This window comes from Schistocerca gregaria, chromosome 1 (genome assembly GCF_023897955.1).
Source record: "Schistocerca gregaria isolate iqSchGreg1 chromosome 1, iqSchGreg1.2, whole genome shotgun sequence".
Taxonomy (NCBI): Eukaryota; Metazoa; Arthropoda; class Insecta; order Orthoptera; family Acrididae; genus Schistocerca; species Schistocerca gregaria.
Window position 1 is genome coordinate 550,962,607 of NC_064920.1, and position 26,179 is coordinate 550,988,785.

Sequence of the window (26,179 nt, forward strand, 5' to 3'; positions counted from 1 at the left end):
TTCAGTGATTTAATTATTGACTCAATCACCCCCTTGTCTGTATCACAGAGGAGTATTTCAGACATCAATCTCGGAAAGGCATTTGCCACGAAAGTTATGCGATTCCCTGTAAAACTAAATTTTTATTTAATTCACCAGCAATGCTCACAAAATGATTGTTAAATACTGTACATATATGTGACTAATCAGTAACAGCAATATTTTTACTGCGAACTGATTTCATATCGTCGACCTTGTGCAGCTGACCAGACACTTCCCTCACAACTGATCGTATGGTTTTAATTTTATCTTGCGAATTAGCTATTCTATTTGAATACCACATACTCTTTGGCTTCCTACTGACTTTTTAAGCACTTTACAATACTGTTTGTATTGGGCTACTGTAGCTTGATTGTGAGTACTTCTAACATTTTGATACAATTCCCGCTTTCCAGAATGAGATTTGCACTCTGCAGCGGAGTGTGCGCTGATATGAAACTTCCTGGCAGATTAAAACTGTGTGCCCGACCGAGACTCGAACTCGGGACCTCCCGCTTTGTTCTGCATGATATCCTTATCCCACTAGTCAGCCACCAGGGCTCCCTATTACTGCTAGTACCCAGTTTAGAACGTTCCAGTGGGAAGCAACTCTCAAAGAGCATGAGGAATGTGTTAAGGAAAGCATTACATTTATCATCTATGTTATCGGCACTATAAACACCCTGCCACTCTTGTTCCTTGACAAAGTTTAAAAAAACTCTCTATTGCTGTTGGATCTGTTGGATTAACTTTCCTACATAGTTTGTAATTACATGTGACATTCATTTGAGCGCAAAAGCCCTTTAGTGTTAAAATTTGTGCATCATGGTCTGAAAGGTCATTCATCCTTTTACTAACAGAATGCCTATCTAGTAATGAAGAATGAATAAAAATATTGCCTATGGCTATGCTACTGTCCCTTGCAGCCTAGTTGGAAAATACACAGTCTGTCTCAGATCTTTAGGAGATCTACCAACACCCTTTTTCTTGAACCATCCTATACAAAATTTATATTGAAGTTAGCACATATAACTAATTTCTTGGACTTCCTACAAAGTGAATCAAGAACCTTCTCTAGCTTGAGTAGAAATGCTCTGAAGTCAGAGTTAAGGGACCTATAAACAACAACAATTAGAAGTTTAGTTTCACTAAATTCGCCGGCCGGTGTGGCCGAGCGGTTCTAGGTGCTACAGTCTGGAACCGTGCGACCGCTACGGTTGCAGGTTCGAATCCTGCCTCGGTCATGGATGTGTGTTATGTCCTTAGGTTAGTTAGGTTTAAGTAGTTCTAAGTTCTAGGGGACTGATGACCTCAGCAGTTAAGTCCCATAGTCCTCAGAGCCATTTGAACTATTTTTCACTAAGTTCAACTGATCCACCACAACATTCAGATATAAGTTCAGTGCAGTGCCGTGAGACGTCTATGGACTCAAACGGAATACTGTTTTTTACGGACATAGCCACTCCCCCGCCAAGCAAGGAACACCTTGAAAAACAGCCAGCTAATCTGTATCCTGGTACAATGATTACAGCCCACTCTGGACGTCTGTCCGTAGCATTTTAATTGCCCGGTTCGACAAAAGGGCGAGGGATGTAGTATCTGATGTTGATGAATTAAAATTTTATGCCTACCCTTGTACTTTGAGGCGAGCGGTGGCTCAGGAGGAGAAGTCGTTGCGAATTGCATGAAACATGTCAGAAGGCTGGTCGGCCAAACAAAAATTAAGACAACTGCATAGGCTTTGGCGCAGTGGTGACAACGGTTCTCGTCAGATCACCGAAGTTAAGCGCTGTCGGGCTTGGCCAGCACTCGGATGGGTCAGTTGGCGGGCGAGGTGAACTCAGCCCCTTTTAGGCCAATTGAGGAGCTACTTGACTCAGAAGTAGCGGCTCTGGTCACGAAAACAGACCACATGCCTCTCCATATCCGCATCCAACGACGCCTATCGACTGCGGATGACACGGCGGTCGTTCGGTATCGTTGGGACTTCCTAGGCCCGTTCGCACACAGTTCGATTTTTCGGTAGTGCAATGTTGAGGCTCCTTCGAGCCGGCAGGGACGTGAGTTGGACAGTGTTAGCGAGAGCGCGGAACCTTCGAAGGCGCCTGGCGGGGACGGTGGAGGGGCGCCGCTGGCCGCTGGCGGCTGGCACGTCGGGGCGCCTGGCGTCGCAGCCCGAGGACATAAAGTGTGGCGGCGCGCTCGGCTCACTAGTCGACCACGCGACTCGACGCGACGCTGGACATGGCTGCGCTCATGGGTGAGTACTCCCCACCTGACAAGTGCGGCGCCGTGCCTTCTGTGCTACGGGGCAAGCTCGTCTGGATGAAAGTGCAGGGCTCCATCCGGCGGGGCGCAACCCGTCGCAGAGTTACGCGAGTGTCGCAACAAAGTAATTATTTCGTGTGGCTCAGTGGCCGGGTTCAAGTTTTTCAGCAGGACGACACTTCGGCGACTTGTGTGTTTCAAATTTACCCTCTTTATGGAGAAATGAGGCCTACAGTTTAACGAGGAATCCGAGCGACGTGCCGATACTGGTTACTCCTGAGGTGAAGACGGGATTAAACGCGGGCTAAAAAGTTGCCTGACCTGACCGAGACTTGATCCCGCGACTTCTCGGCTTTCAGGCCCGCGCTTTAGCGCTAGATAACCGGGCCCGACTAACAAAGTAATTACAGTGTTGTATTATCGAGATCTGGGTTATATGTCTCCTCGACGTGTGATAGTGAATACGCCTCGAATGTCAGGGACTGCCGCAACTTGGCGTTTTAGTTAATCCTGTGCTACATAGACCACACTCAGGTTAAAATTATAATTCCTAACAAAAGGCGGAAAAGCAAGTAAAAAGAATATAGTTATACATGCTGATCGTTAGAAATTCTGTTTAACTACTGATTTCTATTTGAAAATCCTCCATGCAGCGTTTAATCTTTTTCATAAACGAAATTGTTTTTGAGGTCCACTTTTATTGTGGAACCCCCGGTTTTGCTTCTGTAATGTATATTTTAATACAGAATTCTATGAATGAGAGTATCTTCAACAAAACTGACAATGTTATCAGGACAGCGATCACCTTTCTTCTATCCGTTCAACGTAAAATCAACCTCCCTCCTTCTCCTCTCTCTCTCTCTCTCTCTCTCTCTCTCTCTCTCTCTCTCTCTCTCTCTTGCTCTCTCTTGCTCTCATAACCTGACCAGAAATATTCAGGCACCTATATGTAATCCGGAACTGACCACCACACGTCACGAGAGCGACACCCGCCAGTCCAAAAGGAGGCGGTCAATACCGTGTTGTCAGTAGAGAAGCAGAAACAACGGATAGCCCGGTCAGGAATAGATCCGTAGATGAAACTTGAGACATCGCAATCTTTCCAAAAATGTATCGATATATAACGGCGATATTTATGTGAGCAATATATCGAATATCGAAAAGGCAAAACTGGGTGACCATATGTTTGTTTTATATTTTTTTCGCAAGTTTCGGTAAATATTTGAAATTATAATAGAACATAAATTTGACTTTCACTGTCTGAAGGAGTCATACTACTTTCTGGACTATCATCTTCTCATCTTGTCCAGACTTTCTCTCTGACTGTGTGGCACAGTAGAACTTGTCTTATTGCACTGGGAGGTGTGTGTGTGTGTGTGTGTGTGTGTGTGTGTGTGTGTGTGTGTGTGTGTGAATGGAAAACGATACGTCCGAAGTGAAGAAATAGCATTCCAGTTGCATAAAAAACTATTTTTAACACAACTAGTGTGCTATATCTTTACATTGGAAATCTTCAAAAACATAATTGCTGAAAAATGGTTCATATGGCTCTGAGCACTATGGCAGTTAACTTCTGAGGTCATCAGTCCCCTAGAACTTAGAACTACTTAAACCTAACTGACCTAAGGGCATCAAACACATTCATGCCCGAGGCAGGATTCGAACCTGCGACCGTAGCGTCGCGCGGTTCCAGACTGTAGCGCCTAGAACCGCTCGGCCACACCGGCCGGCAATTGCTGAATATGATGAACAAAAATCTTAAAGACAAGATTGGTCTTAGCGGTGGACGAAGACGTGTGAGGAGAAATGCCGATGCAATCGACATTCGGCACTAGCAACAGAAACTGCAACGTTTAACTTCACCACATAATTTTCACACTGCAACTGCTAAGTCGTTGGCGTTGGCACAAATGAAAAAACAGGGAAGTCGACATGAAGTGTTGCGGACAACTTCGATATGTGACAACACTGGACGACGGACACATCGGACAACTTTTATTGCGCCACTTACTGCAGTTGCCATTGTTATCACCGCCAAACGTGAACATGCATCGTTTTCCTTGCAGTTCTTACTCTAAGGGGATAAGCAGGCTTCTAGCTTGTTGAGGTACAGAGTGTCTAATAATAATTCAAAACTTAAATGTACAGCTTTAAAATCGGCAGTATATTTACAATGTGCAGCCGATATTTTTGTAGCCCTGTACGTCGATACTTTTCCCGTTGATTTATCAGCAGTCCTAATCAGGAGAGCTCAGTGATTTTCAAGGTGCACTAAAGCGACGTTTCATGTCGTGTACAGAGCGACGTCACCGGTCAGTGTGTGATTGGAAATGAGTGGTTTGGAACAAGGGATCACGCTATCTCCTCTGGCAAACCGATGCAAGGGGTCGGATATGGTGAATGTCAGGAGAACTTTACGTTCCAAAATGTGTAGTGCCAACAGTGAAGCAGAGGACGTTGTATTACGGTATGAGAGTGTACTTCGTGCCTATGTTTTGCTACCTTTATTGCGCTTAAGAAAACGGTAAGTGCGGAAGAATATGAACACATTTTACAATATTGTGTATTGTGTACAATAGAGGAACAGTTCAAAGAATGTGATTGTATCAGCATGACAACGCACAACCGTATCTGTGAGGCAGTAGTTTGTGGACAATAACATTCCTGACAAGTACTATTCTACCCATAGTTCCGGCGTGAACCCAATTCAGCACCGTTGGGATGAGTTAGAACGTCGAATGCTCCAGACCAGAGTCCAACGTGAGTGCCTTCTCTGGTTTCAGCTCTAGAGAAGAATGTGCTCCCATTCCTCCAGAGATAGCAGACACCTCGCTGAAAGTGTCTCCGGCAGTGTTTAAGCCGTCTTAAAGGCGAAAGATGGACTCCTATACAAAGCTACAAAGGACGTACGATGTCGACAATACAGTTTAATGGCGAATCAGATTACTCGTCCTATGAATTGTTGTTTCAAACAAAGGAATTCATTTGATTTCAATATTCTCTAACTATACGTTCATTCGAACGTACATAGCGCTGTAGGAAGGAAGAAACTTTTGAGTAGAACTATCAGTAGTCGTCTTAATCTGTACTGTTTATCGCCGTTATCCTAACAATCAGCGATAGTGTCTGAGCCAGACATTTAAGACCATTCAAGACTATCAGTGAAGTGTTAATCTCTGTCTTAATAAAAAAAAAGCACTCCCTCTGCAGGCGACAAGCTTCCCATCGGGACCATCCGACCGTCGTGTCATCCTCAGATGAGGATGCGGTTAGGAGGGACGTGTGGTCAGCACTCCGGTCTCCCGGTCGATATGATGGTTTTCTTTGACCGATCTGTTTTAATAGCCTCACTAGAAACAAAATTTTCTTGTCAGATTTCAGTCAGAGTAATTTAATCTACTGTAATGTGCACTTTTCATCAGTTCGTAAGGCTTGATAATACTTTTTCCTCTGATAAATACACTCTGTGCTTTAGCTTGGTTACCGTAATTCGTCGTAATATTTTTGGTCAGGAATGTATGTTGCATTTATAATAACTTTCAGTTAAATAAAGTTGCAGTTGCAATATTCAAGCAAATATTGTTTCTCCATTAATTATAGCAAATAATACTCTTTTCAGGCATGGGAATTAAATGACACTCATAAATCAGTAGATCTGTTTTCAATAAAAACACGTGAACACTATTTATCTGTGTGCATGCACTTGGCCTCATAATAAAGTGCTATGGAATGTCAACTATTAAAAGCCGAGAAACATATATCAGTACAATCATCATAAGTCGTGTTCACTCATGAGCTTGTGATTCCATGGACAGAAGTCTCCATCTTGGATGGTTGCCCTCTCGGCTTCTGCTGAAGGGGTAGACTGGAGATCTTGATTTGATCTATGCACTTGCTTTCTGTTCTTCCGCTCGACTCTCGATTTTTCCTTCGATAATGATTTTCTCTAGATTTTCTCAATCTCTTCTCACAATATGACCAAAGTACTGGGAACTTTTTGATTGTCACGAGAAGAAAGGCGCCTTGAGATACTGTGTTGCGCAATAATGGATGTATTAGTTCTCCTTTCGGTCCATTTTGTGCGCTGCAAGGCTCAAATGCGTTAATCCGCTGCTTGTCTCTTGCCTTAACTGTCCATGTTTCGCAGCCGTAAAAGAAGATGGGATGCATGAAATGTAAGACTCAAAATGAGACTAAAGACAATTTTAGAATCATACATCATTTACAGTAGTGGTTCATTTTTCATGTTATCGGATGACAGTCGCCGCAAGAGATTTGGTGTCGCTTCTGCTTCTTCATATTGTTGATGGCTGTCGACCAGATGTTATATGTATCTGGTGACGTGTGATGTTGAAGCCTCGCAAACTTTAGCCACCCGTTATCCCAAGGTCTCTGCTGGCGTACATGAAACAAATAACACATATGGTTTGTAAAATCTATTAATAAAATAAAACTAGCACAATCATAAACCAGAAATGTTCCAGAATGAGATTTTTACTCTGCAGCGGAATGTGCGCTGATATGAAACTTCCTGGCAGATTAAAACTGTGTGCCCGACCGAGACTCGAACTCGGGAGCATTTCCTTTCGCAGGCAAGTCCCGAGTTCGAGTCTCGGCCCGGCACACAGTTTTAATCTGACAGGAAGTTTCAACCAGAAATGTTAATAATGTTTGTACCATAATATCACAGTAGAAGTGCACTTTTTTTTCTTTTTTCGGAAGTCAAGGCTTACGGGAAAAGATAGCAAATACTTTTCTTCAAAACTTTCTGTAGAATGTCTTGAACACTTGATTTAAAGACGTTGCTCTATTGCGATTTGTGTCACGACTACGCTGACCTACCATAGCTGGAGGTCCATTGCTAACAACTGACAACAAAATTAGGCTACGAAGCCGAAAGGATCAGTATGGAAGGAAGAGTATGGCATAAATCAGTTTAAAATATGGTCCATTTGTTTGGAACATGCCATTTTTCGCCTGGTAAAACGTCCCCGTGGTGACGATCCCTCTAAGTTCTGTTCCAATTTAAAGTGTTTAAAAGAAGGAACAATTACATCTGATGCCACAGTCTCACCTGTAGATCATTACGTCTGAAGTTCAAGATTCTGAAACGCTCTTCCATGTGAACAGTTTTGTAAGAGACAGTATCTTGTGGAATGAGGTGTACTTGTCGGTGGCACGCTCTCTGCTTGCTTACAGTCGGGGACGTTCTTTTTCTCAAGTTATCAGTGACCTTTTTTATCTGATTCGCGGTACTGCATCAAGATTTGAGCACTTCTGTTTGTGCAAAGCATACCTGATAGTAATAAGGGTTTGCAGTTAACGTTTTTCACGCCCTTTACATTGAGACAAATATAAAAGTATTCAACTGGCATTCTTTAATTCATTTATTTATTTATCATGTTCCGTGGGACCAAGAGACTGATAGCTATTTGCTTGCAGAACGAGTCAATATCTACTTTACAGAACGCTTACTAGGAAATTTATGTATAAACCTAAGGAATTAATAAAATACGAAAAATTGATTTCTGAGAGAGAGTACTTAAAAATGCAAGGACTTGCTGTACAGAATAAGAAAACTTTCAACTTGTAGTGGAAGACTTTGGGCTTATTATTCAAGTTCTCCAATTCTGCTGGAAGCCTACTGAAAATGAAAGTATAGGTTTACTGTTACCACTCACAATTTATTTTCACTAGGCGTTTAGGATCAACAAAACTGTGGACCATGGACTAAAATCGTGTTTCGTGCCAGAGATTACCCAGAAGTCGCATACACAAAACGTACATGCAATATTAATTGACATGAATGAACTTGATATTGATACGTTTAAACGTCTGAACAACATAGTGGAAATAAAATAAACATTGACAGTAAACGTGTAGTTTCAGTCGATGTCAATAAAAATCACATTAGAGGCTAATCTAAAGAGATCACATTTTAAGTTATTGAAAATGAAACCTGATGAACAGTGCAGACTTTTCGGTAAAATGCTTAAGGAAACGCTATCCAGGTGCAAATCGTTTTTGCATCTCTTTTTAACTGAATGAACGCTGTAGCTGCTTCTAAATGAGACAATACTGTCAACAACAAATCCAATAATGGAGCATATGTACAGGTATGGCAGTGTTAGAAACATAAGACAGCTCAACAACAGCCTACACGAAGCTGTCAAACTCACATCTCAGAGAACACGATCTCGACGCATCTGTTATAGTCATTCGAAGAATCCAGATCGGTATTTTCGAAGATTATAGAATACTCGAGCATGCCATCTCACTGTAAATTTACTACACTGTGTTCTATAAATACAATGGTAACCGTTTGAAAAGCACGCTCTGAGGATTCATAACGAGATCTTAATTTTTTATTGGAGGTCAGTCAGATGTGTTCTAACTGTCTGTACAGGGTTGGGGGCCTTGTGTTTCCACTTTCGATGAAAGTCTTATAATCAAACAAGCACAAATACCCACGATTACGGATCACTTTGCTATCAGTCACTTCCTTCACACGAATCCGCTAACAGTCGTCTATAAATTCCGATGCCTGTATAAAATGTGTATAGCAAAATTAATGACTTTTCTAATCGTAAATATGTCGGATAACCTAGAAAGTTTCACAGAGTTCTGTTCGTTCTATTCGACTAAACATCTACTCAGATGTCACAGGGAGTGGTTCCAAATCAGGCTATCGATTAAATAAGTAATAATAATAAAAGTGATTCGGCACTAATATCGGGCGCTTGCGATTACTGTAAATCTGATCTCCTTCCCACCACCAACTGCCACTACTCCACTCTTTGCGAAGCTGGTGGCGTCTTAGCAACACAACATATTTTCTCCGGGTTCTAAGCCACTCATGTACTACGTCCTGTTGCAGTTTCGGTGTTACAGACTTCCTCGCCCTCTGATGTTTTAACATTTGTCCTATCATCCTGTCCCCTCTTCGCATCAGTGTTTTCCATGTAGCCCTTTCCTCGCCGATTTTGCGGAGAAGATCCTCATTCTTTACCTCTCCTGTCCACCTTATTTTCAACATTATTCTGTCGAACTACATCTCAAATGCTTCGATTCTCTTCTGTTCCGGTTTTCCCACAGTTCATGTTTCATTACTATACAATGCTGTGCTCCAAACGCACAATATCAGAAATTTCTTCCTCAATTTAAGACCTATGTTTGATACTAGTAGACCTCTCTTGGCCAGGAAAGTCCTTTTTGCCAATTTTAGTCTGTTGTTTATGTCCTCCTTGCTCCGTCCATCACGCGTTGTTTTCCTGCCTAGGCAGCAGAATTTCTTAACTTTTCTACTTCTTGAAATGAACTAGCCTGCCCAGAATCCCGACCTGAACCCAATGAGACACCTTTGGGATGAGTTAGAACGTCAGCTCCGCTCCAGATGCTAAGTTTCTCACTGTTCTCAATTCTGCTACAGGTAATTATTTGCGTCTTTCTTCCATTTACTCTCAATACATGTTCTGCACCTATTAGACTGTTCATTCCATTCAACGGGTCGTGTAATTGTTCTTCACACTTCACTCAGGATAGCAGTGTCTTCAGTGAATCTTGTCAATTATATCCTTTCATCCTAACTTTTAATCCTATTCTTGAATCTTTCTTTTATTTCTTTCATTAAGTCTTCGATGTATAGATTGAACAGAGTGGACGAAAGACTACATCTTTGTCATATACCCTTTTTAATCCGAGCACTTCGTTCGTAGTCTTCCATTCTTATTGTTCGCTCTAGGTTCTTGTACGTATTGCTGTTGCCAGTTTTCCCCTACAGCCTACCTCTATTTTTCTCAGAATTTCGAACATTTAGCACCGTTTCACACTGTAGAACGCTTTTTCTAGGTCGACTAATACTATGAGTGGTCTTGATTTTTCTTCAGTCTTGCTTTCAGTGTCAAGCGCAACATCAGAACTGCCTCTCTTTCCTAAAGCCAAACTGATCGTCATCTAAGAGATCTTCAGTTTTCTTTTCCATTCTTCTGTATATTATTCTCGTCAGCAAATTGCTTGCATAAGCTGTTAAGCAGATTGTGCGATGATTATCACACTTGTCGGCTCTTGCTACGTTCGAAATTGTGTGAATGATGTTTTTCTGAAAGTCTCATGGTATGAACAATAACATTCCTAAAATTAACTGGCCATACCAGAATCCCGATCTGAGCCCAATTAAACACCTTTGGGATGAATTAGAACGTAAGCTCCACTCCAGACCTCACTGCCCAACATCAGTATCTTCCCAAAATTTCTGCTCTTGGAAAAGAATAGGCTGTCATTCCTTCAGAAACACGCTGAAACCTCGTTGAAAAGCCGTCGTCCAGGTGAAGGGTCGAGACACCGAATGTAATCTTCAAAGACAGATGTCGTGTTACTTTTGATCATACAGTGTACATGCACCAAGTTTTGGCTGAAATTGCTCTGGAAGTTCGAGAGTTAAGCATTACATGTCACCCTTCCAACTGGATCCCCAATTACGGATAAAATTTCATCGGATGTGTTTTCAGTCGGTCCAGCAATCTCACAGACTAGGTTTTCGGAACTAATTAGTTCATTTTCAATTAATTTCAGATAGAATCTTCATCATAGGTCACTCCACTGCTACAGGAGGAGAAGGACGGGTCTTACTCTAACAGCATATTTTCCAGATGGTACTTTATGCAGAGGGTATCATAATTAATAGCGAAAAATGAGACGACTGAAAGTATGTGACAACAGAAGCAAGAACTTTCTATTAAACATTGGTCCGCAAACGAGCTTTTGCCAAGATACACGGTTCAGTCGCATGAATGTGCAACCGCCTACGTTCGACGTCAACGTGGATCAATCACTCACAGACGGTACGTGGGAGCAGTAGCAGTGGAGGGGAAAGTAAAGCATGTTAGTGGGAGCGAAAAACAGTGCAGCCATCATCATAATGCGGAAACAAGATGATATACGACTTTCAGGAGAGCATGATCATTTGCTTTTGGGCCAAGGGTGGAAGCATTTCACAAACAGATAAGTTTTTAAACTGTACGCGTGCTGCCGTTTTTAAAGTATTCCGTGCATGACATAATGGCGCTATCCAAATCGGGCAACGAGGTAGCTGTGGCACACAACAGGCCATAGATGACAGGGGTGAACGTCGGATGCAGAGATGTGTACGAGCGAATAGACGAGAAACTGTTGAGTAACTGACCAGCCAGATGAAGCAAGGGGCTATCAATAGTGTCTCCCGAGCGACCGTTCAGCGAATGTTGCCGGGTATGAGACTTTGCAGCATGCTCCTGGTTCACTTACCTATGCTGACCCTGTTCACCGACGATGAATGCTGAAATTTCCACAGCTGTACCGCAACCGGACGCCCACTGAGTGGCGACAGGTGGGTTTTTCAGATGAATCACGTTTTATGCTGTATCGGCGTCAAAAGCCTGAAAGCAAACACCCTGCAACATTCGTCAGCAGTGTCCATACTGGAGGAGGGAGCGTTATAGTCAGGGGAATGCTTTCCTGGCATTCTCCGGGCGATTCCGTCATTCTGGAAGGCACACTGGATCAACACAAATATGTATCTATCCTGCGGGACTACATCCACCCCCACGTGCAGGTTGCTTTTTCTTGGCACGATGGCATCTACCAGCAGGACAACAGAACGTGTCGCACAGCTTGCAGTTTACGTGCGTGGTTCGAAGAGTACCAGGCTGAGTTTATCGTACTCCTCTGGCTACCTGACTCCCCGTATTTAAATCCAATCGAGACTCTGTGAGACCACCTCGATCGCGCCATAGGTTCTTAGCCGAGAAACCTTGGGCAGCATGCCACAGCAATGCTCCAGACCTTCCAGAACCTCATTACCTCTCTTCCTGCACGTGTGTGGTTCAAATGGCTCTGAGCACTCTGCGACTTAATGTCTGAGGTCATCAGTCCCCTAGACTTAGAACTACTTAAAACTAACTAACCTAAGGACATCACACACATCCATGCCCGAGGCAGGATTCGAATCTTCGACGCAGCGGTCGCGCGGTACCAGACTGTAGCGCCTAGAACCGCTCGGCCACGTTGGCCGGCGCACATATGTACTTTAATAGGTAGTTATTCAGTTTTTCAACAGGTGGTCACATTAATTTAAATGGACGACGTAATTGGAAACATATGGTTATGAACCGTCAGTGGCTTTAGTATGAAATATTGTTCCAGTTAGAACAAATGCATTTGAAACGTAAACTTTACGATCAAACTAAAGTTTGTCTACGCTTAAATTTCGCCTTATGGCGTTTAGCTGAGTAATGCTGCTAATGTAAGGCGACATCCAACTGGGACGGTATGGTCCAAGATGGATAGATCGAGCAGGGAAGGTACCTTGGTATCAGCTGACCGCACTCCTACGGAGTCTTCCGTCCTGACAAGACTACAATTCGCTGTATCGACGGGAGCTTTGCGTACTTGGATTCTGAGAAGACCACAGACAGAAAAATCCAGAAGTTCGATAATCTTAGAGGTCAGTGTATGATACTGCGTGAAGAGTTCGACAGAGCACTGAAAGACGTGAGTCGAAACAAGGCCTCCGGAGTAGACAGCATTCCAGTGGAACTACTGACGGCCTTGGGAGAGCCAGTCCTGATAAAACTCTACCATCTGGTGAGCAAGATGTATGAGACAGGCGAAATACCCTCAGACTTCAAGAAGAATATAATAATCCCAATCCCAAAGAAAGCAGGTGTTGACAGATGTGAAAATTACCGAACTATCAGTTTAATAAGTCAAGGCTACAAAATACTAACGCAAATTCTTTACAGACGAATGGAAAAACTAGTAGAAGCCCACCTTGTGGAAGATGAGTTTGGATTCCGTAGAAATATTGGAACACGTGAGGCAATACTGACTCTACGGCTTATCTTAGAAGCTAGATTAAGGAAAGGCAAACCTACGTTTCTAGCATTTGTAGACTTAGAGAAAGCTTTTGACAATGTTGACTGGAATACTCTCTTTCGAATTCTGAAGGTGGCAGGGGTAAAATACAGGGAGCGAAAGGCTATTTACAATTTGTATAGAAACCAAATGGCAGTTATAAGACTTGAGGTGCATGAAAGGGAAGCAGTGGTTGGGAAGGGAGTGAGACAGGGTTGCAGCCTCTACCCGATGTTATTCAATCTGTATATTGAGCAAGCAGTGAAGGAAACAAAAGAAAAATTCGGAGTAGGTATTAAAATCCATGGAGAAGAAATAAGAACTTTGAGGCTCGCCGATGACATTGTAATTCTGTCAGAGACAGGAAAGGACTTGGAAGAGCAGTTGAACGGAATGGATGGTGTCTTGAAGGGAGGATATAAGATGAACATCAACAAAAGCAAAACGAGGATAATGGAATGTAGTCGAATTAAGTTGGGTGATGCTCAGGGAATTAGATTAGGAAATGAGACGCTTAAAGTAGAAAAGTAGTTTTGCTATTTGGGGAGCAAAATAACTGATGATGGTCGAAGTTGAGAGGATATAAAATGTAGACTGGCAATAGGAAGGAAAGCGTTTCTGAAGAAGAGAAATTTGTTAACATCGAGTATTGTTTTAAATGTTAGGAAGTCGTTTCTGAAAGTATTTGTATGGAGTGTAGCCATGTATGGAAGTGAAACATGGACGATAAATAGTTTAGACAAGAAGAGAATAGAAGCTTTCGAAATGTGGTGCTACAGAAGAATGCTGAAGATTAGATGGGTAGATCACATAACTAATGAGGAGGTGTTGAATAGGATTGGGGAGAAGAGATGTTTGTGGCACAACGTGACTAGAAGAAGGGATCGGTTGGTAGGACATGTTCTGAGGCATCAAGGGATTACCAATTTAGCATTGCAGGGCAGCATGGAGGGTAAAAATCGTAGAGGGAGACCAAGAGATGAATACACCAAGCAGATTCAGATGGATATAGGTTGCAGTAGGTACTGGGAGACGAAGAAGCTTGCACAGGATAGAGTAGCATGGAGAGCTGCATCAAACCAGTCTTAGGACTGAAGACCACAACACAGTGTGCCGGCCCTGATCGACGTGTCCATCACGGACCATAATTCGCCTCCAATGTCGTTTTACAACAACAAAATATAGCGAAGCCGCATCAATCGTCTGTTACATTCGCCGACGATTGGCCAGTGATGAAATCTGAGTCCATTATGTTCTGTCTTACGGCAGGTGTAGTCATAGGGGAAGCCTCGTCACAGAGGTCCACCGCATGAGCGTCTAGGGAAGTGATTCCTGTGGTGGTTTCCCGTTGCCTTCCTCTGATGATGATGAAATGATAATGAGAACAACGCAACACCCAGTCCCTGAGGGGAGAAAATCTCCGACCCAGGCGGGTGTCAAACCTGGACCCCTTGGCGTGACAGACCACCGCGCTGACCACACAGCTATCGGGGCTGACTGAGTCCATTAAGATGAGAGCTTAATCGAAAAGTTTGCATTTCTAGTACATTTGTTCTAAGTAGGTCAATATTTCATTCCGAAGTCTGTGGCGGCTCATAACTACATACTCTCAAAAATCACCGATCTTTACTGCAAAGTTTTTCTTTCTTTTACCGAATACCTTCACTCTGATTAGTTTTCGCTGGTAATTATGAGACATCCTTTAGACGTTTTCATAGTCGGTTAGGACAGTTTGCAATTAGACAAATACTCGGCAGTCAATATACGGTAGCTGTTCCTGCCACTAACTACCGGAGAAATAAACTACCGCGGCGATGACGGCAGTTTGGAAGATACGTAGAAGCAACTCAGGACCGTACAGAAAAGAAACCCGCTCAGATGTTTCCACGCCAATTCACGAGCGTCTAAACATTACTTCAGCAGATCTTCGTAGTGCAATACGATGGATAACTGACTGGTCGACTCTGCCCTGAATCGATCGTGTAGAGATGGCGTGTAATGTAACCGTAGGCTTCCGCGGCCGTTGTCAATGTCAATAAAATTCTTCTGGGTTAGAGACCGCATTTTACCATGGAGATTGAAAAGAACGGGGTATTGCCTTTTCTCGACGTAGAAGTTTATCGTAAGCCAGACGGGAAGCTTGGACACAGAGTTTACAGGAAGCCCACCAACACGGACAGGTACCTGCATGCATCCTCCCACCACCATTCTATGCAAAAGAATTCGGCCCTGCGAACTTTAACTAAGAGAGCCTACAGGATCAGCGATGAATACAACCTGCAAGCTGAACTGCAGAACCTCAGGACCATTTTTGGAGCTAATGGCTACGACATGAGGCTGATACGCAAAACCATGGCGCCGAAGGAGGAGGGCAACAGGGAAATACAGAACGAAGCACAGAACACCGCCGTGTTACCGTATGTACAAGGGGTTACTGAACGTCTGGGCAAAATTCTCCGTCGGGCAGGTATTCAGCCGATTTTTCGTAGCAACAACAAAATAAAAGACATTGTGGGCTCGACAAAAGATACAATTGACAAGTTTCATGCCGCCGGAGTTTATGAAATCGAGTGTGAATGTGGACTGGTGTATGTAGGTGAGACTGGGCGTCCAATAAGCACGAGGCTAACTGAACATGAGAGATACATCCGCCTCAAACAATATAGCAAATCAGCGGTGTCAGAACATCATGAGCAGTGCAGGATGAACATCGAATTTCGAGAGGCCCGAGTACTGGCGAAACAGCCATTTAGTTTGAGGAGGAAGATTAGAGAGGCTATAGAAATAGCCAAGCGACCCGATAATATGAACAGAGAAGACGGGTACAGACTTCCAGCGTCTTGGCTGCCTGCTGTGACAGCTTTGCGGAAGGACAGCTAGCGCAAAGCAACAGGCGTGCGGTAGGCCACAGCGGAGGATGGTACACAGAGCGCTGACGCGGCCTAGTCGATACTAGGCAGTTAGTAAACAACGCTACGCTCCAGTCGCCGCTAAGTCTCCTATTCGCCGATTTCCACCAATGGCAGGCAGTAAAGGAAACTCCAATGGAAAACGCCTATTTCCGCCAATAACAAGACGCAATGCAAACGCCAATAAAATGAACTCCTAGTACCCTTCCTCCTCATCCTCACATCCAATCACAACACTCTTCCATAGTATATATGTACCCACACTTGCGCTCATTCAGCAGTTAGCAACACACCCTGAGGAAGGCGTCTTGCAACAGACGCCGAAACGTTGGAATTTTATAAATGACAATGCGGTCTCTAACCCAGAAGAATTTTATTGACATGGCGTGTAACGTCCGCTCGGACGAATCGAGTGACCTCGGTGTGGGAGGAGGCCTGGGCATGCGACTGTCGTCGGCGCGCACCGCTAAGTCCGATGGCTGACCCGGCTCGTCAGTATTCTGCGCCAGTGTCGCGGCCCACTGAACCCGCATTCGGGCCTCCGCTGTTCAGCGCGCCGCGTCGGCCTCCAGCCGACACACTGAGCCCAAGTTTACGGCAGTTGCTCGCCGTCGTCCTGCCGCGTAATGTTACATGCTCAAATGTGTGCAGTTACGCTCAAAGTCTCATCCTTATGGGCCATGAACGTGCAACGACAAGCACAGACAAGTAGAGAGGCAGGAATGGAGGATGACTGAAATAAAAAAGAAAAAAAAACCACACGCCAATTGAAGACCGGAAGCTGAGTTTCTAAGTGACAAGTCTCAGATTTAGCAGGAGAATTAGTAAATAACATACGTAAGTGATTTTTGTTAAAAAAATTGACAAGGCATTCTGATACCACATGATTATACTGTTCACGGCACCACCGGGTAATATAATCAGACGAATTAAAAAATAAGTGCTTTATTAAGAACGTTCTAAGTGCCGTATTGGGAAACTGAGTGGTACTGGGTGGCTATATGGAAGTGTTTACAAGTTGATAGCGATCAACCGCTGCTAATACTGCAATTTACGCAGAGGTGATAAAAGTCATGGGATACTGATACGCATATAGAGAAATGGCGGTAGTATCGGTATAGAAAAGCGATGCATTGGCGGTTGTGTCATTTGAAATCGTTTCCGACGTGATTATGACGGCACGCCGTGAATTAACACACTCTGAACACGGAATGGTAGTTACAGCTAGGAGCATCGGACACTCAGTTTCGGAAATCGGTAGGGAATTCAATATTCCGAGATCCACAGTGTCAAGACGGTCCCGAGAATACCAAATTTCAGGCGTTACCTCTCACATGCACAATGCAGTTGTGACCAACCTTCACTTACCGACAGAGAGCAGCGGTGTTTGCATTGAGTTGCCAGTGCTAACAAACAAGCCACGCTGCGTGAAATAACCGCAGGAATTAATGTGAGACGTACGACGAACGTATCCTCTAGGACAGTGCAGCGAAATCTGGCGTTAACGGACTGTGGCGGCAGACGATAGAAGCGACTGCCTTTCCTAACAGCAATACATCTCATAAGCAGCGCCTCTCCTGGGCTCGTGAGCAAATCGATTGGACGCTAGACGACTGGGAAACTGTGGCCTGGTCAGATGGGACCCGATTTCAGTTGGTAAGAGCTGATGGTAGGGTTCGGGTTTGCTGTAGACCCCACGAAACCATGGACCCAAGTTGTCAACAAGGCAACGTACATGTTGGTGGGGGCTCCGTAATGGTGTGGGCTGTGTCTGCATGGTATGGACTGGGTCCCTTGGTCCAATTGAGCCGATCATTGAATGTAAATGGTTATGTTCGGCTACTTGGAGACCATTTGTTGCCATTCATTGACTTCATGTTCCCAAACTACGAGACACCATATCACTGGGTCTCAGTTGTTTGTGATTGCTTTGAAGAACATTCTGGAGATTTTGAGTAAATGATTTCGCCATCCAGATCCCGCATGACATGAATCCCATCGAACATTTCCATAATCGAGAGGTCGGTTTGACCACAAAATCCTGCACGGCCAACACTTTCGCAATTATGGAGGCATTGATGATGATGATGATGATGATGAGGTCCCATGCTTCGAGGAGCTTAGGGGACGATGCGTATGACCCCACACCGCTGTACTAGGCAAGATCCTAGTGGAGGTGGTTTGCCATTGCCTTCCTCCGACACAAGGAGGCAGTATGGCTCATTATTTCTGCAGGGGACTTCCAGCGACTTACTGAGTCCACGCCACGTCGAGTTGCAGCACTACACAGGGTAAAAGGAGATCTGACACGATATTAGGAAGAATCCCATGACTTCTGTCACCTCATTGTATTTAGACAAAAAGTATCGTTACCGGTCTCTAACTAACAGGTTCATCATCTGACGGCTGTTCACATTTAAGAAGATGAGGTACTGGCGGAAGCGTCCGCCCCCTTAGCTGAGTGATCAGCGCGGCGGAATGCCACGCCAAGGGCCCGTGTTCGATTCCCGGCTGGGGCAGGAGATTTTCTCCGCTCAGGGGCTGGTTGTGTTTCCTCATCATCATTTCATCCCCATCTCCGACGCGCAAGTCACCCAATGTGGCGTCGAATGCAGTAAGTACTTGCCCTCGGCGGCCGAACTACCCCGAATGGGGGACTCCCGGCCCACAATGCCGTGCGCTCACTTCCATTTCCACTGGCGTTAGTAAAGCTGTGACCACGGGTCGTAAGTCGTGCTTGGGTAGCTCAGTACTGGCGTGTCAAATTCTGGCGGCATCAGGATACTTTGTGAGTACAGGGCTGCTTTTTAAAGTCGGGTATGAAACCTTCACCCTCCCCAGTAGACGGGCAGACCTTGAGCTAGCCCACTTCCGCGACCAAGCAGTGGCTGGCGATCTGTGTCAGCACGATGATGAAGATGTAGACGCGACACCAGACGAGTCTCATTGGCACCATGGTAGAGGAACATATATCGCGACATATATCGCATATTGATTCGAGGACGGCCGAGCAATGCTGCAGAGGGATGGCAAACAACTATTGGAAGACCAGTGGTATTACGAACCGGTACACCTTGATATGGGGATGTGCGCGCTACGATATCAGGTTGTGAAACAGAAATATATGCCACGTTTCAGGTTACAGTCAGTTCACATGACGGATACGCCAATGTGCCTAAAGCATAATGTTATACACGCAGATGAACACCGCCTGACATGCGAGTCCAAATAGTGATGGCCTTCCTCCTTCGGGTGGTGCCGCAAGCAATTGAGCCTCGGATGCTACTTCTCCCAGATACGACCTACTTTCCCCGAACGAAGACGAACACAACGACTTGGACTTTAGAGCTGACTGTACTTTATCTTTCCCGACGGGACACTAAGAATGTGTCAGACTCTTGTGCCTTACTACGAGAATGTCACTCACTGGTTTTGGAAAATCCGAGATATCGAACATATTACGCTAATTTTGCCTTGCTCGATACCCCACCCATTTGGGATGTATCAGGTAGGAGAACGTAATTACTGCATATGATGATTCCGAACAAGAAAGGACCTTGAAAAATACTCTCAGTTGCGAATACGGTCACTCATCAGCTGTATAATGGAGTGACCACAATGTAAATTGGTGTCGGACCGGAACTCGAACTCGGATTTCCCGCCTATTGCCAGCGGTCGCTTTACCATTTTTTTTTTTTTTTTTGTATGGGAGCGAAAGCTGGGTGGATTCAGGATACCTTATCAACAAGGTTGAGGTTACGGATATGAAAGTAGCTAGGATGATTGCAGGTACTAGTAGATGGGAACAATGGCAGGAGGGTGTCCACAATGAGGAAATCAAAGAAAAACTGGGAATGAACTCTATAGATGTAGCAGTCAGGATGAACAGGCTTAGATGGTGGGGTCATGTTACACGCTTGGGAGAAGCAAGGTTACCCAAGACACTCATGGGTTCAGCAGTAGAGGGTAGGAGGAGTCGGGGCAGACCAAGGAGAAGGTACCTGGATTCGGTTAAGAATGATTTTGAAGTAATAGGTTTAACATCAGAAGAGGCACCAATGTTAGCACTGAAAAGGGGATCATGGAGGAATTTTATAAGGGGACTATGCTCCAGACTGAACGCTGAAAGGCATAATCAGTCTTAAATGATGATGATGATTTTTTTTTTTGTAATCTCATTTTGTTCGTTTTCGTTCGTTTTATCTGGTCGATGCGGACGTCACAAGACACCCATTTCAGTTCGTCGTTGATTCATTAACTCAGTATTTTTTATTGCAGAGGGCAGCTAACCTTCTGACCGAACACGCTGAGTTACCGTGCCGGCACCTTTAAGCTATCCGCGCACTGTTCACAGCTAGACTCAAACTTCCATATGTCGACAACTATGTGTCCATAACCTGTACTCGTACATTCCTATGCATGATTGAAAGTCGCTTGCCCGATGTTAGCGGATAAATTCGACATTTCACTGCCTGTATTATGGCGAATGACGATGCAGTGCTCTTCTGGACATGCATGCATGCATGGATGTTGAGGATTGCCTTGTATGCTTGTATGCGTTCAAATTAAAGGAGTAGAGCTGCTTTTCGTCGAAGTCCATGGGGGAGAATGTGTCTCAGTATGGATAGACATTCGACGGGTATTGACCTTAGTATACTGCTGATAACCCTCGTTTTGTTGTTCAGCTGTGCGTTGAGAGTTGGCATGTTTGCACCATTGAGCCACACAGGAGCACAATATTCAGCAGCAGAACAGACTAGTCCAAGGACCGAAATGCGCAGGTTTCAGCAGGGGAGCCACAGGCAGTTTCACACAGATTATGTATCATGTTGTTCCAAGTTCGTATCTTCGCAGTGGTGTTCTCTAGGTGTTTCTGGCAGGACAGTGTCTGGTCCAGCATAATCCCTAGATATTTTTGTGTTGATTGTGGTCAAGTAGTCTGTCATTAAAAGATTCCTAGAGCTGCCTATTCACCAGTATTACAGGCCACACTGGATGTCCGGGAGTTCCTTGACTCTAATTATAATCACCCGGTACTTGTAGCTACGCTTTCCACCCCCTTTTTTTATTCCCCATATAGTGGAACTGGAATAGCTAGCTGTTGCTGCAGGCCCCTCAAGTAATACTGAGATTTTTGCTTCTTATCTGCCTTGGGGTGAGAATGCGTTTCTGCGCAGATGTCACGTTGTTTTGACCTAGTTCATGTGCGCCATCTCAGTGCAGGATGTCAATTAATTATCTTTACAGCTCTAGCCTTTATTATAAGGAACGATCAAAATGTGTCCGTTCGAAGACCGTACAGTGCAGAATCGGTATGCCAATCAGGCAAAATCGCCCTGACCACTGAGGCAATCATCCCATTGACGCACCAAGTCGATGATACCGTTTTGGAAAAAAACTGTGTCCTGCTGCGTGAGGAAGTCCGCTACTGCCTGCTGCACATCCTCATGCGATAGGAAACGTCTCACCCTCAACGCCTTTTATAAGGCGCAATTGCATGGGGTGAGGTCACGACGGTAGGGCAAGTTAACTAGTCTCCCATTCGGTGTAATTTCTGCATTACGACATTTGCGATACGGGGACGTGCATCATGAAGCAGGAGCACTCCTTGTCGCACGGAACTTGGCACACCATTTTACTACGGTGATTTTCGAGAGACCTGCTGACTCATACACTTTCTTCATTCCCCAGTGGACGTCTGCCGCCGTTTGTCCTTTTGCAACCAAGAAAAGGATAACGGTTTGTTGGTCCCCTTTGGACTTGTTTGGTAGTAACGTCGCCATAGTTCACGTTTTTACATTTACCGCAAGCACGTCGGAAAGACACGAATCCCAGACTAATGCTTTGCCTACATTGTTGGCGCTATGTACCCACATGGGAGTCGCGCTATGTTGCATATACGCAGCAGTAGCGCAGTCAAACGGAAACTTTTTGATCGTCCCTTACAACTTTAACACTATGCCACACATTAACATTTGGTTGGAATATGTGACAAAACAACTAATGTTTTCTCATTATACACATCAAAGTGTGCACCCGTTCTGGCGAGGACAATATCCATTCGGTACTCGGTTTCTCTTCACGTATACTCCAGGAACTTCATAGCGGTATCTTCACATGTGTTGTGCATGTGTGTCTTGAAGTTATTTTTGGTCTGTGTCCTTGGTTTGGTGAACTTTTACAAAGCCTAATTGAAAGGAAGGAAGTCTAGTGATGGGCCGTCACGTGATCGTGGTGGTCACCGAATGGGGACATCTTGTGCAACTCACCTATCTGGAAACTACACACCCAGAAACTGAGCCGGCCGGTGTGGCCGAGCGGTTCTAGGCGCTTCAGTCTGGGACCGCGCGACCGCTGCGGTCGCAGGTTCGAAACCTACCTCGGGCATGGATGTGTGTGATGTCCTTATGTTAGTTAGCTTTAAGTAGTTCTAAGTCTAGGGGACTGATGACCATGTTAAGTCCCATAGTGCTCAGAGCCATATGAACCTTTTTTTTTTATCTAGAGAGAATTTCTGTGTAGTGTGAAAAGTGGCAATTGACTCTAAACAAAGAAAAGTGCGCGGTCATCCACTTGGGTACTAAAAGAAATCCGATAAATTTTGGGTATACGATAAATCGCACAAATCTAAGGGCTGTCAGTTCGACTAAATACCAAAGAATTACATTTACGAGCAACTTAAATTGGAAAGACCAATAGATAATATTACGGGGAAGGCGAAACAAAGACTGCGCTTTGTTGACAGAACACTTAGAAAATGCGACAAACCCACTAAAGAGACAGCCTACATTACACTTGTCCGTCCTCTGCTGGAATATTGCTGCGCGGTATGGGATCCTTACCAGGTAGCATTGACGGATATCGAAAAAGTGCAAAGAAGGGCTATAGACATGAGAATGTCACTGATATGATACGCGAGTTGGGGTGGCAGTCACTGAAACAAAGGCGGTTTTCTTCGCAGCGAGATCTATTTACGAAATTTCAGTCACCGATTTTCTCTTCCGAATGCGAAAATATTTTGTTGATACCCACCTACGTAGGGAGTAATGATCATCACAATAAAATTAGAGAAATCGGAGCGGAATGGTAGAGAAGTAGTATGAACTATCTGCCAGGCACTTAAGTGTGAAGTGCAGAGTAACCATGTAGATGTAGAAGTAGGTAGCATGTGTTTCTCGTTGTTTTCTCATATTTATGTCCAGCCCCTGTATATCTTTATTTATACTCCGCAACGCATAAAAAGTAGGTGGCAGAGGGTACTTTGTACCATTATTATCGATTTTTTGTCCTATTGTTCGCATATTGAGTTACGAAAAAAATGATGATCCACGTGGCTGTTTGCGCGACACAGTTTCTGCACTCACGATAACTACACAAGATATATGAGGGTCATTTCAAAAGAAATGCACACAATTTTTTTAAAATCCATCTTTTATTCTATGTGTTTGAAAGTTTTACAGCGTGTAGATACATCCTTTAGGAACAATATTTTCATTTCTCCACATAATTTCCATCCCTCTCAACTGCCTTACGCCATCTTGGAACCAGCGTCTGTATACCCGCACGGAAAATTTCTGGACCAACCTGTTGGAGCCACTGTTTGGCAGCGTGGACAAGGGAGTCATCATCTTCAAACCTTGTTCCACGAAGAGAGTCTTTCAGTTTCCCAAAGAGATGATAGTCACATGGAGCCAGGTCAGGACTGTGAGGCGGATGTTTCAGTGTTGTCCATCCGAGTTTTGTGATCGCTTCCATGATTTTTTGACTGACATGTGGCCGTGCATTGTCGTACAACAGCAAAACATCCTGCTTTTGCCGATGTGGTCGAACATGACTCAGTCGAGCTTGAAGTTTCTTCAGTGTCATCACATATGCAGCAGAAATTATGGTGGTCCCACGTGACATGATGTCCACAAGCAAGAGTCCTTGGGAATCTAAAAACACCATAGCCATAACTTTTCCAGCAGAAGGTGTGGTTTTGAATTTTTTTTTATTGTGTGAGTTTGTTTGATGCCACTCCATTGATTCCCTCTTCGTCTCTGGTGAAAAATGATGGAGCCATGTTTCATCACCTGTCACAATTCTTCCAAGAAATTCATCTCCACCATTCTCGTACTGTTCCAAAAGTTCGCCGCATACCGTTTTTCTTGTTTCTTTGTGAGCCACTGTCAACATCCTGGGAACCCATCTGGCACAAACCTTTTTTAACGCCAACGCTTTCAGTATTCTGCAAACACTTCCTTCCCCTGCCCCAACGTAGCGTGACAATTCGTTCACTGTGATGCATCTGTCAGCAGTCACCGATTCGTTAACTTTCTGCACATTGTCTGGAGTGTGTGCAGTACGAGGCCTGCCGCTGTGAGGACAGTCCTCAATATTGCCGTGCCCGCTTTCATCACGTAACCTGCTTGCCCACCGACTAACTGTACTGCGATCGACAGCAGCATCTCCATACACCTTTTTCAACCTCTTGTGGATGTCTCGTTTTCACAGCACAGGAATTCTATGACAGCACATTGCTTCTGACGAACGTCAAGTGTAGCAGCCATCTTGAAGACATGGTGTGACAGCGCCACTCACGGGAACAGATTGAACTAAGCATGAAAACAAGCGCGAAGGATGTATCTACACACTGCAAAACTTTCACACATGCAGAATGAAAACTGTATTTTTACAAAAATAGCGTGCATTTCTTTTGGAATGACCCTCGTATGATGATATCGGCAGAATTTTCACGCACTCTTCCTTGAATATCGGTTCTTTAAATTTAGCAATTTCGCCAACATTGGTTTTCGACAACAATGTGACCTTCCCTCTAGAGATTCTATAATATTACTGATGTTTAAAAAATAAAATAGTATTATATTTATCACTTCTGCTAGTGGCAAAGCTTCTGAAATGGTAAAATGCTATTGTAATTACATTATTGTACTATTAAACGAAAAGTTACAAAGACGAGAGCGACATATTTTGTGAAACAGCCCTCGAAAACAAACGAGAGAGAGAGAGAGCTCACAACTGCTGCTTTTAAATAGTCCAAAACAAATTAGGGCAAGTTGCCTTCGATATACAAACATTGCTCTGGTAAATTCTTTATCGGAAACGGCAAAAATAAATAAATAAATAAATCTCCTATACTAAATCGTGGCCTTTTCTCCTTACTTTACAGACTTATTTACACAGAGGAAATTTATTCTTAATGTATTTTAGCCTTAATTAAACGTTTGGGTCTGACCTCTCTGTCAGGCATGCGTTGCATTGCCTTTTTTTTCTTTCCGAGGGTGTACTTACATATACGAAGACTCATTTACATGTACAAAATAAATGAAAAACAATGATTTCTTCTGCATTTAATTAAATTTGAAAAAGTTTATTCAAGTGATTCGGGACGTTCAATATTTTTGTTCTTTCTGTCTTCTGAAAAACAAATAAATTTTCCGGCTACCCCACTCATAAGTAAGCATAATATAAGTGAGAATGTGAAAAGTATGGATTTGCCAGCTTAGGCATATTTCATATCTGCTTCGGACACATACACATTCCTCATACGTTTAACATATTCCGCACATATTTGTATACGTAGTTCATCCGTATCTACAGCGAATTTTGCCATGCAACTGCATCCGAATTTAGAGGAAACTTGTAATCCTGCCAGTAACTGAATGTTGTGATGAGAGAAAGGACTAACGCTGACAGCTGTCTGGTTCTCCACTGTTTTACACAGCGCGACTCTAGAGAGGGCGTTAAATGTGTAGGTGGTGTTGGAGCCGTGTGGCATGATCTTTGGTCCTGAAACACACTCGCAAAATTATTCGATCGCAGAAATACTCAATTTCATCATGTAGTTGATGCGCTGAACGACGTAAACAAGAGACGTATTGCGTTTCATACTTTAAAAACATTCCACTGCAGGAAAAAAAAAGACAACAGGTCGGTTTTGGACGTTTCTGCACGTCATCCCTTCCCATCGTCACACTTGCCCCTAGCGTTGGTAGGTTATCTTACGCCCACATAATTTTTATGTAATTAATGAGTAGTGTACATACCAAACTTGAAATTTAAATGAAATGCTCCACGTATTTCTGAGTTACGCT

At 44.0% G+C, this 26,179-nt stretch overlaps 1 protein-coding gene across 1 annotated transcript in view; it reads left to right on the top strand.

The window, feature by feature from the left end:
• Nucleotides 1–2,221: 2,221 nt before the first annotated feature.
• The window catches only part of LOC126356128 (uncharacterized), a 160,678-nt gene continuing 136,720 nt past the window's right edge, over nt 2,222–26,179 (top strand). Inside the window, exon 1 of the mRNA XM_050006839.1 lies at nt 2,222–2,278. Coding sequence (XP_049862796.1) covers nt 2,263–2,278 — 16 coding nt within the window. The 5' untranslated portion in view covers nt 2,222–2,262. The remainder of the gene's footprint in view (nt 2,279–26,179) is intronic.